Source organism: Xyrauchen texanus, chromosome 4 (assembly GCF_025860055.1).
Source record: "Xyrauchen texanus isolate HMW12.3.18 chromosome 4, RBS_HiC_50CHRs, whole genome shotgun sequence".
In the NCBI taxonomy this organism is placed as follows: Eukaryota; Metazoa; Chordata; class Actinopteri; order Cypriniformes; family Catostomidae; genus Xyrauchen; species Xyrauchen texanus.
The window spans coordinates 53,444,627-53,461,466 of NC_068279.1; the positions used below are offsets into that span (position 1 = coordinate 53,444,627).

Consider the following 16,840-nt stretch of genomic DNA (forward strand, 5'->3'; position numbering starts at 1 on the left):
GCCAACACTTTTAACATTGATTGGTCAAAATGAAGTGCTAGATTTTACTTCTCTATCTATGCGTTTGAGCTAATGTAACAGTTGCATGTTATGCTACATTTGGTTTACAAATCATTCATTCTCATTCATGTCCGTAACAATAACAGACCAGGTTGAAGGATGAATTGTGAAATGTTGGCCAGAAATATTTTTAAATATGATACTCTTACAGATAAAATGTATCCAATAGTATGAGACAAACCCAATAATCAGTGACCATCAGTGACAATGTTGGATTCAGTCCAGAGCGATGAAACCAGAATTGTAGTATTTGATGTGCTGTAGTTATTCATATATTTCAGCTAAACTAAAGAGAATAATTCTTGAGATTCTATATACATATTTAATGGATATTTGCACCAAAAAAAAGAACAACAAATGGTCAATTATTACATACTGCATTTACAATTTAATGTACAATATTATAATTAATTATCACAATGAATATAGTGTGGTATATACAGTACTCTAGCAAATTACTGAAAATGATGAGTTAAATTATAAGGATAAATTCTTACAATTTGGTCAATTATTGGGAAGCAATACACATTCTTCTGACATGATCAAACACAGAAAACTTATGAACAATGAAGTCTTATACCAAAAACCTTTGCCAAATACATTAAATGATTCGCTTTAATGGAATCTACTGGTCTCATTGGCTAGCAATGCCTCACTTCTTTGGACACTGTTAAAGAACATTCTTCTGGCTAAAGATTATATTTTTTCTCAAAAAGCATTTCCTGTGAGCCTGATAAAAGTATTTTATCTCAATTAATTGAGGCAAATAATAAAATGCCAAAAAAGTTAAAAGATGAATAGAATTGATGTCAAAAAGGGATGACTATAAAACAAGGACAACCACATAGCTATCAGGTCCCCATATTTTGCTTGGCTAGGTATTCCAATGTTTGAAAGTGAGTATCAAGGAGATCCAATAAATTCCTTGTTTTGATTTCTGCAGCATCATGCAGTTAAATTCTTATATTTAGTCTTAAATCCTCCTTCAGTAGTACAGTGTTCCTCCCTATCGCTCAAAACCTACATCCTTACAAGAGAGGGAAAAAAACCAAAAAAAACAATCAAGCTTTCCTCTTCAAGGTTTGACTCACCTCGGTCCCAACTGTATTGAAATAGTCAAAAAATGACCTGTTCTTGCAGTATCAAAGTCTTTTTTTTGGATTTAGAAAAAGAACAGCCAAGCCAGAGACCATAAAGAAAAAGGTGACATTTGAATGTTCCAAAGGCAGCATCTCATTGTAGTTTAGACTTCCCGTAAATGTTGCGTTGCACTGATATGAGTTTCTCCAGGCAGGCTAGCCGGCTCTCATGGAGTGAACTTTGCCATAGAGTGCCACTGGGCCTCGTGTCCTCACTACGACACAGCATGTATGGCACGCTCTCGGTCCGGCTTTGGATGAATCCACTGCGGAGCAGCGAGCGGCAGAACAGGCTGATTCGATCCATTCGTCTCAAGATTAAATGGGCTTTCCTGTGGTGAATAGAAAGGCGGCTGTCAATGGAATGTCAAAGTGAGTTGTGTGCGTCCATTATAAAACTGTTCGACAATCATATTTCCTTTCAGCTTTAAACTTGCAACATGATCTAAACTTGTTTTGAAAGAATTTCCCTGAACATATGCCCTGTTTTAAAACAAACATGACTTCCTGCACCAAAAATATGCAATTTAATATTAATACAAGGCCTGCACTTTTCTTACAAAGTGTTTCATGAACTGTACTTGGTGGACTATGTGTCTTTCCTCCATTAATGACAGAGAGCAGATTACATAAACATTTACAGAGAGCTCAGGATGGCAAACTCTGATTGCCCAAAAACATAGAGGTTGTTGCATAAATACCTGAATATAGCTGTGAATGTGCTGGATCTGAGATGTTTGTAAAGACAGATACCTATCGAAATAATGCTTGGCTGGCACATTTTAGGAATATTTGGGAAATCAAATTTCAGAAAATAGCACATCCACAGCAAGCTGAGACTCTGACTTTCAACAGATCACTCTGTGATACCTCCTACAGAATGCTAATTAAAAATGATCACCAGGACAAAATGTACCCCCGATGAACACTTGCATTACAGTACATCATCAGAGCTTTGTGTTCCCTTCCCTTGCTGTTTCTGTTCTGACGGAGGCAAAACTTAGCCCCATACACACCTGACAAAAAAACAACAACTGAGATTTCTAGGTGCCATTTAAACATAGAGGTCTGCTTTATGTATGATGATTCCACATTCATTCTACATGCAGTCCATTGCAAGGCCATTCACCAATTGTAATGCAAATAAGGTGAACTACAATATGAGGAACATGCTCTTATGATACTTATGTAGTGCAATGGCTACATTTGTTCTGGAGGGCCACCTTCCTGAAGCTCCAACTTAAACACATCTGAAATAGCTAATCAAAATCTTTGGGAAAACTTGAATTTTACAGGCAGATATGTAAAATTAGGGTTGGAACTGGAGGTCTGCTACCTGACCGAACCCCAACGGTATCTGACAAACCACAAAATCCAAGTTTTTCAAGCATAATTTCAAGTTCCAGACGGGTTGCAATAAATTAAAAGGCACGCACGAATAGTTGGGTTATGGGCTGTTCACAGTGAACATGTTTTTGGATACAGTTTTTCAATTGTCTTTCTATGTAAATGCACGCTGGACCGACCTCTTTGATAAGAGCAATAAATAAAAATGATCGCATGATAAGTCGGCATGTTGTTTCCGACAGTTTCAGTACCTTAGGATCGGCCACATTATGCCGACTCACTGACACGTGCCATCTCCCATCAGACATTTTTGCATCGACTCAAGTATGTATATCTTCCATTATGGCGCAAACGAAAGTGTGTTGCTTCAGCAGCGTGAAAGACCCAGGTTTCTATACGCCATTGAAACCAGGAAATAATTTGGTGCGCTCGCATAATCATTGATTGCCGTGATTCTGAGGTTGCATTTTTTTTCTCTCTAACAATAACATAAGCCTGGTTTCCATCCACCTTTCTCACAACTTTGTTATTGACAATGTGAAAATAAAAAATACAAATTAAATTACGACATTTGCCGCCTTCTGCCCGTTTCCATTCAAATGGCCTTTTATCGATAAAAAGGGTGTGCGTGATGACGTCATGCCTAAAAAAACCACTTTGTCGCATAAGTTTCGATTTATCACAAAAAAATCTCCCCTGAAGCCGTTTCCATTCAGAAATGTGTGTTTATTGTGAATTTGCCTCCCAGATGTCCCTAATTTTTTCCTCCGATGTTTTGGTGAAATGGGGAGAGTATTAAGACAATTCATTGAAATTAGCCAGTTTACTATCATTTTAATTTCACAAATAAAAGCAATCGGAAGAGGAGGAATTGCAATCAAAAGGGAGCAGTTGCCCTTCTGATAGGATTGTAATATTGGTCCTGATGTTGCACCTATCGCAGGTTGGCACCGGTTCCGACCCGAAAGCGGATCGCCATGGCCCTGTACAAGCTGGCAACCTGCACCAAGTGGTGGCGGAAACATACAGTCTCAGTATAAGGACCATCGATCGATGTGTATATGCTGTGTGTACAACTATTAAAGAAAAAAAATGTATGCAGTGTAATATCAGGGTTTACAGGTGTACGCAAAAGTTAAGGCACTTCTGACAATTTCCATGATTTTCATTTATAAATAATTGGGTGTTTGGATCAGCAATTTCATTTTGATCTATCAAATAACTGAAGGACACAGTAATATTTCAGTAGTGAAATTAGGTTTATTGGATGAACAGAAAATGTGCAATATGCATCAAAACGAAATTAGACAGGTGCATAAATTTGGGCACCCTTGTCATTTTGTTAATGTGAATACCTGTAACTACCTAGCACTGATTAATTGGAACACAAGATTGGTTTGGTGAGCTCATTAAGCCTTGAACTTCATAGACAGGTGCATCCAATCATGAGAAAAGGTATTTAACGTGGCCAATTGCAAGTTGTTGTTCTCTTTCACTCTCCTCTGAGGAGTGGCAACATGGGGGCCTCAAAACAGCTCTCAAATGGCCTGAAAACAAAGATTGTTCAACATTATGGTTTAGGGGAAGGCCACAAAAAGCTATCACAGAGATTTAAGCTGTCAGTGTCCACTGAGAGGAACTGGAAGACCACAGGCACAGTTCTTGTTAAGGCCAGAAGTGGCAGGCGAAGTAAAATATCGAAGAGGCAAAGGCGAAGGATGGTGAGAATGGTCAAAAACAGCCCACAGACCACCTCCAAAGACCTACAACATCATCTTGCTGCAGATGGTGTCACTGTGCATCGTTCAACAATTCAGCGCACTTTGCACAAGGAGAAGCTGTACGGGAGAGTGATGCGGAAGAAGCCTTTTCTGCACACACACCACAAACACGCTTGAGGTATGCAAACGCACATTTGGACAAGCCAGCTTCATTTTGGAAGAAGGTGCTGTGGACTGATGAAACAAAGATGGAGGTATTTGGTCATAACAAGGGGCGTCATGCATGGCGGCAAAAGAACACAGCGTTCCAAGACAAACACTTGCTACCAACAGTAAAATTTTGCTGTGGGGCTGTGTGGCCAGTGCCAGTACTGGGAATATTGTTAAAATTGAGGGTCGCATGGATTCCACTCAATATCAGCAGATACTTGAGAATAATGTAGAGGAATCAGTCACAAAGTTGAAGTTACGCCGGGGCTGGATATTTCAAAAAGACAACGACCCAAAACACTGCTCAAAATCTACTCTGGCATTTATGCAGAGGAACAAGTACAATGTTCTGGAATGGCCATCCCATTCCCCAGACCTGAATATCATTGAAAATTTGTGGGGTGATTTGAAGTGGGCTGTCCATGCTCGGCAACCATCAAACCTAACTGAACTGGAGATGTTTTGCAAAGAGGAATGGTCCAAAATACCTTCATCCAGAATCCAGACACTCATTACAGGCTTTAGGGAGCGTCTAGAGGCTATTATTTCTGCTAAAGGAGGCTCAACTAAATATTGATGTGATATTTCTGTTGGGGTGCCCAAATTTATGCACCTGTCTAATTTCGTTTTGATGCATATTGCACATTTTCTGTTCATCCAATAAACCTCATTTAACTACTGAAATATTACTGTGTCCTTCAGTTATTTGATAGATCAAAATGAAATTGCTGATCCAAACACCCAATTATTTATAAATGAAAATCATGGAAATTGTCAGGTGTGCCTAAACTTTTGCATACGCCTGTACATATGATACATTCCTGATATTCAATATTTTGAACAATCATCTAATCAAATGCATCACCAACCGCATTATGTCCCGCATATTTCCCCAGCAACTTTTAACGACCAACTGAACTTGATTATCATCTAAAATGTATTTTAGCTTCAAAATGCAAATGATATTTTCTGAAGAAGCAGTAAATTGGATCTGAGGTAAAAAGTGTTAGATTTAAAATATTTAAACATTTTAAAATGTTTAAAAGCTCTTTTCCTGAAAGTGAACTCTGCATTGGACAAATAGTTCTGATAGTTTATAGTCTTGAAAATGTACATACAAAAAGAACATTCTGAGAACGTCATTCAGCTGACTTTATTCATCTACAGAACAGGGTACGGCTAATTTAAGTTTGAGAAAAGGCATGTATAGGTCTAAATATATACATATTTTTTCGTTTGGAAATTTATTTAATTTAATACAGTAGATTTTGTTGGCATTTTTTCAAAAGTAAAACTAAACAATAATTTAAAAGAATTGGGCTGTAAGTGTTCCAAAAAAAAAATCACGCTGACCCTTTTCTCCTAGTATTGTGTATTTAAAACATCTTTATGCACAGAAATTATATGTTTTTTTGTACTGCAGGCTAATTCCGTGACTGCCGTCTAATGTTTTGAATGGTGTGGATAAGCAACTAAATAATAAACGGATGGATACTGCAATTAAATAAAGTGAAACAGAGGCCATTCATTTGTTCAATGTGCACATTTTTGTGTTGGCACTCCTGGAAGGGTCACGTTTGCAGATCGGCTCTATATGCCGTAAAGATCAATCCATAATCACGTACAATAAATTGGCTTTCAATACTGTCGTCATGATTAATACAGGCTAACAATTGGGGCAAACTCTGACATGGGTCACTACATTTTTGTGTTAATGCCAATTTTATCGACAAAAAGTGTTTCCAAACCATTTTTTCATGACATTTGATGTATCGACATAGTGTTAAACGGAAAAATATTATGTCGACATTTGTGACATTGTAGCGATAATGTGTGTTTCCATCAGCTTTATTTTGATCCGCAAAAACTCCTTGGATGGAAACGTAGTTAATTTTACTCCAAAGATGGTTAAGTTTAGGTTTGGGGGTAGAGTTTACAAAACATGCATTCCTCATCACTGTATTACGGCCTGTACAGCTGAAAACAATTTAATTCAAAACTTGTTTTGGCACCCCTCCATGGACATTTCACAACCGTAAAATATGCCAATACGCCCAACAACAGTTACTGTTTTGCCAGTTACTGGCATTTTGTTAAGCACAGACCGATTTTAGCTAGAGAAAAGATTGCCTAGCGATTGTGACAAAATGTTGCACCATTGTCACCACAATAACAAGCTGTTAGATGCTTTGATAGATTGTTGTCATTCTCACCTGGGCCCCAATTCGTCTTCACTCCTCCACACAAAATCTCCAAACTTCTCGTAGTGGGAATTGTAGTGATGTTGTGCCCGATACAAAAGTGGTGGAGAAATCTCCATCAAGGTGTTGTAGGCCATCTGTTGCTCCTTTCCACTAGTGTAGCCATTGTATAGATTGTAAACTTTGTCTGCAATCTCTGTTTGACAAAAAGCAAACGTAGATCTAAAAATCTTAATAAAAAAAATAAAAAACAATGAACATGCTAAGAAGATTTCAAGACCTCATTAGAGTTGTCTTTAATCATCCTGTGTTCACTGATGAAAAAACCTGTCATAACACTTTTTGAGACATCAGTTTTTGAATGTGAGTGAGTGGGATTTGACATTTATGGCCACTACAGCAGATAAACGTAATTTAATAAAACTTGCAGTAGATTTTAGTCTGTTCATCACACAGAGCTATCTAATGGCTTCTGATGACTTGGATTATAGTAACAAATAGAATGGATTATTTTTATGATCATTTTATTTATTTATTTATTTATTTATTTTTGAACCACAGCATATTCAGATATCTCCTGTTTCCCATGGCAAAAAAAGAAATAAAATAAAAATGACAATGATTAAACATTTACAGAATTGTTATTAATATAAACCTTTAAAGTTTAGTCTTTAAGAAATATAATATTTTTGAGTTGAATACATTTGGCACCAGAAATTACACAGAACAGAATGAAACCATTATTGTCTGCACTGCATTAAATAAATGTGATGGCATTTTCTATTTAATTTAATTAATTCAATAAGGATTCATACACATTTGTATGTCTCTAAAGTTGTTGGTAAAAAAAAAAAAAAAAATGCTTTAGATGCTTTCGACATGTCAGTATTGCACGTTACAATACAACAAATGTAACCACACATTTGGTAAGAATAGCGAAGGAAACACTTGACATCCCGCTGGTCTATTTGCTATGCTAGTGTACTCCTAAAATCAACTTCCAGCATATTGTTCTTCTGGAAAAATATATCAAATATTTTACCTAAAGGATTATTAGGAACACCTGTTCAATTTCTCATTAATGCAATTATCTAATCAACCAATCACATGGCAGTTGCTTCAATGCATTTAGGGGTGTGGTCCTGGTCAAGACAATCTCCTGAACTCCAAACTGAATGTCAGAATGGGAAAGAAAGGTGATTTAAGCAATTTTGAGCGTGGCATGGTTGTTGGTGCCAGACGGGCCGGTCTGAGTATTTCACAATCTGCTCAGTTACTGGGATTTTCACGCACAACCATTTATAGGGTTTACAAAGAATGGTGTGAAAAGGAAAAACATCCAGTATGTGGCAGTCCTGTGGGCTGAAAATGCCTTGTTGATGCTAGAGGTCAGAGGAGAATGGGCCGACTGATTCAAGCTGATAGAAGAGCAACTTTGACTGAAATAACCACTCGTTACAACCGAGGTATGCAGCAAAGCATTTGTGAAGCCACAACACGCACAATCTTGAGGCGGATGGGCTACAACAGCAGAAGACCCCCACCGGGTACCACTCATCTCCACTACAAATAGGAAAAAGAGGCTACAATTTGCAAGAGCTCACCAAAATTGGACAGTTGAAGACTGGAAAAATGTTGCCTGGTCTGATGAGTCTCGATTTCTGTTGAGACATTCAGATGGTAGAGTCAGAATTTGGCGTAAACAGAATGAGAACATGGATCCATCATGCCTTGTTACCACTGTGCAGGCTGGTGGTGGTGGGTAATGGTGTGGGGGATGTTTTCTTGGCACACTTTAGGCCCCTTAGTGCCAATTGGGCATCGTTTAAATGCCGGGGCCTACCTGAGCATTGTTTCTGACCATGTCCATCCCTTTATGGCCACCATGTACCCATCCTCTGATGGCTACTTCCAGCAGGATAATGCACCATGTCACAAAGTTCGAATCATTTCAAATTGGTTTCTTGAACATGACAATGAGTTCACTGTACTAAAATGGCCCCCACAGTCACCAGATCTCAACCCAATAGAGCATCTTTGGGATGTGGTGGAACGGGAGCTTCGTGCCCTGGATGTGCATCCCACAAATCTCCATCAACTGCAAGATGCTATCCTATCAATATGGGCCAACATTTCTAAAGAATGCTTTCAGCACCTTGTTGAATCAATGCCACGTAGAATTAAGGCAGTTCTGAAGGTGAAAGGGGGTCAAACACAGTATTAGTATGGTGTTCCTAATAATCCTTTAGGTGAGTGTATATTTATGACTCATCTTATTCTCACAGGCGTATCCAAATTATTGTCCAATAAAATGCTGTCTAGATTAAGAGTGTCCCTTTCATTAATAGCAAGTGCAAGTAGCAAATCTAATTTCATGGCTGTGATGTAAACTAGGAAGACTGGCTAATTGGCTAATTAAGGAAACAGAACAAGGCTTTCGATATATCCCGGCCCATATCCCATAGAAAAACATCAACACAATATACAGTATAATGAAAATGTATATTAATTATTTATTATTCTCAAAAAGAGTGTGTAGATTTCCTACCTTTTCTTTGAGTAAACTTTATGTAATCTTATTTAACTTTGATATAAATATTGAATGCTCTACCTTCCTATGATTCATACTGCTGCCAGACCTGTACATTTTGTTCTTCGCAAGTAAAATGTACTAGCCACTATGGATGACGTAGTCATAAACAGACAGGAAATGAAGAGCTGCCACCTCAGTTGGGTGCAATGGTGACAATTCACCGGAGCACAGCTTGTTCTTTTCATTCACACATTTGAATGGAGTGAAGGAGATCAGAGCTGTACCTTCTGCTTTGCTGTCATCCACCATCGGACAGGACGTGCGGACGGTCACAAAGCTTGCATCTGACCGGCTACCACGGTTATCCACAGCATATAGAGTGAACCTTGAAGAAAGGGTGCGGAGAGGGCATTAGAGAGGACATATAATTCACTATCTCAAAACTCCGGCCTGTTTACAATAACGAGAATATCAAAATCCACAAAAGGAGGGAGATGGTTTTCATATTTGTCTCTTAAACTACGGAATGGTCTTCCTAGCAGTGTTTGGAACTCAGACACACTCTCTCGGTTTAAGTCTAGACTAAAGATCAATTCAACCAGGCATACACATAATTTATCCCTCAATTCAAAGTTATGCTGATTTAGTTAGGTCTGCTTGATCCGAAAACATTTCTCATATTCTTTAACGTTGCTTTAAAGTAAATGGCATCTACGCTAATTTTATTCTATTAATTTCCCTGTCTAAACCTCTGGATATAATCCAGAGCCTACCAGATCCATCTCCGGTCCTTCCTGATATCTGACTTCCACTGTGTCGCTGAGTGATGATGTCCAACTTCAACATGTGCCAGCCAGACTTCACTTAAGTCTATTAAGACTTCACAGAGGATGAATTGATGCAAACTCAAAAGACATGGAATTCTTCATGAGCCACTGTCTGAAGCATGGGCTCAGGATGGAGTTTGCCAAAATTACCTGCAATAAGCTTCCAGTCAGTCTGTGATGGTCATCATTGAATGATACCTATATCAACTTGGTCAAAGAAGGGACAACACTCTCTTAAAAAATGAACTACATCAAAAATGTATCTAACCACTTACAAAATCCTTCATTGGTTAAAATCAAAGGACAATGCATCTACGTGGATTTTCTCAGTTAATACTGGATGACTCCAAGGATTTTAACACTAAAACATATCGTTTATACAAAATAATTTTGTTTAACCATTGACCCACAACACTTACTTAGTTTAATAATTTTAATCACTAATAGTTCTAAACATAGTTGTAAACTAATATTGGCATTATATTCATTCATTTTCTGTTATAGCGTAATTTCCTGTACAGCTGCTTTGAAACATTACCTGTTATGAAAAGCAACAATACTAATACATATAAACTTGACTTGATAAGGAAAAGTTTCTCTGTGGCCACAGTAACATTGTATCTATAGACCATTTCAAGAATGTAAACAAAAACAAATGAATTAGAACAATCCAAACGTTTTTCCGGACCCTTTCAACAAAGTCCCTTTTTGAAGGTAAGTCCGTCCCCTTGGCGGCCATTTTGGAACACTCTTGGACAGTTTGGGCAGCTATTTTTTTTGTAAACAAGCATCATGACAGTGCAACTCCTATCTACTTGAATGGGGAAAGACTGAAATCTCCAAAACAGTTGGTCAAGTTTACGATAAAAAAAACATATTTCAAATAAGCAGTAGAATTTTATTGGTCCGAGGCGCATGTGCTGATGGCTTCACTTGAGCGGAACGGCCACAACGCATGTTCCAATCCCCAGAGTCGCATCTAAATCACGCCTGGTGTGCGGGTCTGGCGATGCATATAACTTGCACCGGACCTTCACAACTCCGTTCCTGGACCCTCGAAGACGCCAGCAGGTAGCAACCGGTCTCCTGTTTAAAGGCAGCGGTAATGAGCCTGCATTTTTTTCGTTGACCATTGGCTGCCGTTGGACGTTCCAATTTCTTCCAGTAATTTTAATAGAAGTGGCCCATCTCTGATAAATGGTCTCTGTTTTGACACGCAGGAAATGTTCACAGAACAGTGACGTCACTTGACGTCACCAACGAACAGTCCTTGAATGAAATGGTCTATACTGGATACTTATTGAAACAGAAATAAAAAAACAGACATGAACAACACAACATGACTTAGGAAATATAAAGTTTGCACACGTAAATCTCATGGCATGATCATTAAAACCAAAAGGTGTCCCTGCAAAGAGAGTGGTTGCAGTTAATGTTTATGAGCCACAGTTGTATGCTATAACTCACATCATGCAGTCAGCTGTGGAGGGAATCCAGGAGATTCTGTTACATTTGGAAATTGCGTGCATGTTATGAGCAAAAAAACAAGCATTAAGTATAATAGCAGCTTAAATGCTACTCCCAATTCCACTAATGACGGAGTTCCGTTTGGCAAATACAAAACACATTAGTGCTGCTGCTAAGGGTTTCTCAGACCACCCAGCACATACATGCACTAAACAGCCCCGGCCTGCTGCTAATCTTGGGGGGATGAGATGGCCTCCATTAGCTGGCGTGAAATGACGCTCGGTCATTAAGGTGACAACTCCTGACAAGTTGATGTCTAACTGACAACTATCAATATTATAACTTATTAGTTATTATTATTCCGTATAACTGTATCAAATTTATTGAAAAAAAGATTAAATAAGCAAAAAGACACACAAGCCATGTTATATTTGTCAAGAAGATTGTCTGTATTCTCTATATTTTACTATAATTGACTATATTCACATTGTCTCGAGTTCCTCACAATGCTGAAAACAAAACAAAACCGCCTAAGCTTGTTTGCTGATTGTTTGATTGTCTTGGTTGATTTAAGCTCTTCTAGCAAGCCCTGTCTCATGAGAAATTGTAATGATAGTTAAGAGATAGTGAAATCATAACAAATCATACAAGTTGGCTCATACAAATATATATATATATATATATATATATATATATATATATATATTAGATATATACATACATACTGTATTTACACTTGCAGCCAAAAGTTTGGAATAATGTACAGATTTTGCTCTTATGGAAAGAAATTGGTTGTTTTAATCACCATAGTGGCATTCAACTGATCACAATGTATAGTCAGAACATTAATAACAAAGTTACTATTACAATTTAAAAAACAAATGTTCAGCACTACTTAAACTACTTCAAAGTGTTCATCCTTCACGTGCAGCAATGACAGCTTTGCAGATCCTTGCTATTCTATCTGTCAGTTTGTCCAGATACTCAGGTGAAATTTCACCCCACGCTTCCTGAATTCTTTGCAATTCCTCCCATGAGGCCTGCACCCCTGAGTGTTCTCTTTACTGTTGTATGTGAAACTGGTGTCGAGCGGATAGAATTCAATGAAGCTGTCAGCTGAGGACATGTGAGGCGTCTATTTCTCAAACTAGAGACTCTGATGTACTTATCCTCTTGTTTATTTGTACATCTGGACTTCCACATCTCTTTCTGTACTTGTTAGAGCCAGTTGTGCTTTGTCTGCAAGCATTGTATAGCCTTCATTCCTCAAAACAATGATTGACTGATGAGTTTGTAGGGTTTCTTGGTTCAGGTTTGGGGAATGTACAATTAATATTAATGATTGTAATCAATGATTAATCATACGGTTTGAACTAGATAACAATACATTCTAAATTGCCCCAAAACAGGGGTTATATAGCCTAAAAGTCTGCTTCAGATATATAGATAATTAAACACAACAAATTATAATTAATTAGGAATATACATCATATGCAGACAGGCTGTATTAATTTTCAGAACACCTTAATGGAATTAACCCATACCACAACCAATCAGTTCGTCCACCGAACCACTTTGCTCGATACTCTTGATCAATTCTCCAGAAGGTTTATTCTTAGTATAAGCCTACTTAATCAAAGCACGTTAACTTACTTTGATAATATCAGCTCGTAGCTTTAGATCGCACATTAAAGAGGCTTTGCTCTATGACCAACAAACAGAGACAATCCAGCGTATAAGTGGGTTTAATACAAGGAACTAGGATATATCACAAACTTAACAAACGTAGAACACATTTAACAACAAACATTTAACATAGAACAAACAAAGTAAAACAGGAAGAATAAATAAGAGAGATAAAAATAAGAGAGAATAAGAGAGAAAAATAAGAGGGATAGCAAACTTGTTACAACAGTTAAACCTTAAGAGCCAGCACGGGAATTACACACTTTAACGCATTTGAATTTAGATGAAATAATACTTGCACAATGGACCTTTGTGTCGCTGAACAAGACTGCGTGTTTATTGTGTCCTCGTTGCGTCCGTGAGATGGAGGCCTTCTCTTGGTGCTTCCTGAGCGTGGATCGCTCGCGGGAAGTTCCAAACGTCTTAAAGAGTAGTTGTTGACTGAGGGAGCTGAGTTTTGTCCGAAGACAAGGAAAAGACTGAGATAAATGCCAAATAAAATAAAAGACAAAGAAAGAAAAATGAGAGAGCTTGAAGAGAAGTTGAAGAACACTTGAAGAGGTTCAGAAGAGTACGGGAGTAAGAAAGCAAGAGAACAAACGGATAAGAGAGACAAGAGAGCGATTCAACACCAGATCCTGACTTTTAAGGTAGGGAGGTCACGCCTCCTTTGGGAGGAATGACCCAATGAGGCTCCTCAGTTTTGGCGCGAGATGGTTCCCTTTGTCTTGTAAAGGCTCGTCATTTGCCTAATTTACAACAGGGTCCGGATGTGGTTTGAATCACTCAAAAGATGGTAAAACATAGCAGAATACATTTTAATGTAACCATATATATATATATATATATATATATATATATATATATATATATTCAGCAAGGGCGAGTCGAAAGGTTTAATTTGATACCAAGAAACTTGTATTTGGTACACTTAAAAGTGAATATATACTCTTAGACACTTTATATAAGCCCTCAGAGTTTAACTACACACTAACAATCTTAACTAGTTTGATACCACAGCAGAAATACCCAAGCATACAGGAATAAGTCTTTATTTAATCCTAATATCAACCATTTCTGGGTTTAAATGGTAGGAACGTGTCGGTGTATAGATTTCATCATCTGGCATTCCTTTCTCATCTAAGGGGGTGGGAAGAGTAACAGCCCCCTTTGATGTTGTAAAGCGAGACTGGATAGCGATGTCACGAGGATCTCTGGAGAGGCTCTTTGTGTCATAAAAGTGTCAAGAAAGCACTCTATTCCCCGACTCGCTGGCACTACCCGGTGATTTAGATGGGGAGGATCAGAGTGTGGGTTTTTAGGACCCTTAGTAAAAATGTGTGCATTGCATTCAGAATTAATGAGTTCATGATTTTCCGTTCATACTCTACAGTCCCCCTTTTCGTCGGATGAAGTCCCTGTGGAGACATCATCGGACGACAATCATCACAATGACGGATGGCAGGTGAATCATGAGGGTTTGGTAGCAGGTGGTTATTAGGGCTGAGGGCTCAACTCGATGAGGTTCGAGCGATCTCTGGCGTGGTCCCCTCTTTCCGGGGGTTCCGTCGGAAACCTACAGACATGGCTTTCGTGAGCTTGGCTGTGGATGTTTGCATCTCGTTGAGCCTCCTGTACAGGATGAAGGCCAGGCCTAGTGTCAGGAGGTGGCTGATTCCCATGGAGATACACAGCGCAGTGTCAGCTGCGGTCCAGGCTTGGACAACAGGTGAGGTGGTCAAGATGGGCAGTAGAGACAAGGCTTGGAGGGCTGTGTCGATAGGAGCAATGTCAATTAACTGGGAGTCCCCTCTTTCGATCCACCGTTCCAGTTCTGGATCTAGGGTGAGGTTTTGATTCTGGAAAAAAGATGGGATTTCCAGTTCTGATTCGTACTCTTCGCCTGGGAGATGGTACAGTGCCAGGTCATCGAGGTGGAGGATGGCACCTTTCGGTACTTGAATCCACATGCTCTGGTTGAGCAAGGTGAGACGGGTGGCAGTGTCATGCTGGTTGTAGGTGAGTGTAGCTGTGCGCACAGGAGTGTTAACGAGCCACCTGTCGCCTACGATCTCTGCTTGTGTCTTGGTGACTTGAGTGCGAGGCTTGGCATCGGCGGGGCAGCGTGAAAACTGGCTCTTTCTGTCTCCGGCTTAGTTGGATCAGGTACACCAACGGGGAGAGTTTGTCAACGATCTCATGAGGTCCTGTCCAGTGGGGCAGTAATTTCTTTGACAGCCGATGGGAGGCTGTGTGGGATGGCTGAGTGAAGCTATAATACCAGACCCTGTCGCCCACGTCCAGTTCCTGGTGTGACGCTTTATGATCATAGTAAGCTTTCTGTCCTTCGGCACTCTTTTGAAGCTGTTGTTGGGCGAAAGTAAATGTTGCTTTCAGGTGCCGGTGTAGCTCGTCGAGGTACTGGTGAGTGGTGCAGGCTGTGACGAGGCTGGAGTCTCCTGGCTGATACAGCAGATGCAGTGGCAGTATCATCTGCCGCCCAGTCATTAGTTCGAAAGGAGACATGCGAGTCGAGTCCTGCGGGGTAGCTCTGAGGGCCATTAGCACCAGCGGGAGTTTTACATCCCAGTCTTTCTGATTGGCAGACACATACTTTTTCAACATACTGACCACGGTTCGATTCGATCGTTCCACTTGGCCAGATGAGATTGGATGATGACTGACGTGTAGTTGAACTTGGACCCCCAGGAGTCTCCAGATCTGCTGCATAATCTCGGCCGTAAAGTGAGTGCCTCTGTCTGAGTTGACTCTCAGGGGCAGTCCGAACCTGGAGAAGATGTGGTTCATCAGGAGGTATGCCGTGGTCTGGGCAGTGTCGTTGGGTGCTGGAAGACACTCTACCCACTTTGTGAACTGGCACACGACTGTGAGGAAGTATTTGTTGCCCCTCGTCGACCTGGGCAGAGGTCCTACCCAGTCGATTTGGAGGTCTGACCATGGGAATGTGACTCTTCTGCGTTGCAGTGGAGCTATGTGGTTTGGGTTTGCTGGTTGAAACTGGCAGCAAACCAGGCATTCTCTGACATATTCTGCCACATGTTTCTGCATGCGGGGCCAGTATGCCACTTGCTTCAGTGTCTCATACGTGGCTCTGGCGCCGTGGTGTCCAGCACATGGCGCGTCGTGGGCATAAATTAGCATGACCCCCCTTAGGCACTGTGGCACCACAAGCCTTGGCGCTGTGATGTCATCAGGTGCATACCACAAAATGTTGTCTATCACACGCAGCATGTGCTTGATGTCATGCAGTCGTTTGAGGCACGGGTTGTCAGTGAGGTCAGACAGTGCCAGAGGGTTGTTGGTTTGGGTCTGAGAGGTGGTTCAGAAAAGTCAGTATGGATGTGTCAGAGGCTTGCAGCTCTGATGTTATGGGTCGATGCGATTTACAGAGTTATGAGAATGGCTGCAACCTCAGCATACTGTGATGACTGCGGGCCCAGCTTGAAGTGTTGTGGTGGGCAAGGCAGGTCATTTACCCATAATACACCTGCTCCTGCTTGACGAACGCCCTCCTGGTTGTAGGAACATCCATCGACGTAGGCTGTGGGAATACCTTGGCACGCATTTTCTTCAAAGTACCTGTGACAGGTTAGTTGTTGTTGTTGGGGTTCTTCCACATCCACCGTTG

General features: G+C 40.0%; 1 protein-coding gene across 2 annotated transcripts in view; it reads right to left on the minus strand.

The window, feature by feature from the left end:
• Window positions 1–437: 437 nt before the first annotated feature.
• LOC127637737 (astrotactin-2-like) overlaps window positions 438–16,840 on the minus strand; it is a 749,824-nt gene continuing 733,421 nt past the window's right edge. For both annotated transcript variants that reach the window (XM_052118989.1, XM_052118979.1), the window contains 3 exons: window positions 9,496–9,596; window positions 6,691–6,874; window positions 438–1,531 (listed from right to left, as the gene is read on the minus strand). In XM_052118989.1, coding sequence (XP_051974949.1) covers window positions 1,294–1,531; window positions 6,691–6,874; window positions 9,496–9,596 — 523 coding nt within the window. In that variant the 3' untranslated portion in view covers window positions 438–1,293. The remainder of the gene's footprint in view (window positions 1,532–6,690; window positions 6,875–9,495; window positions 9,597–16,840) is intronic.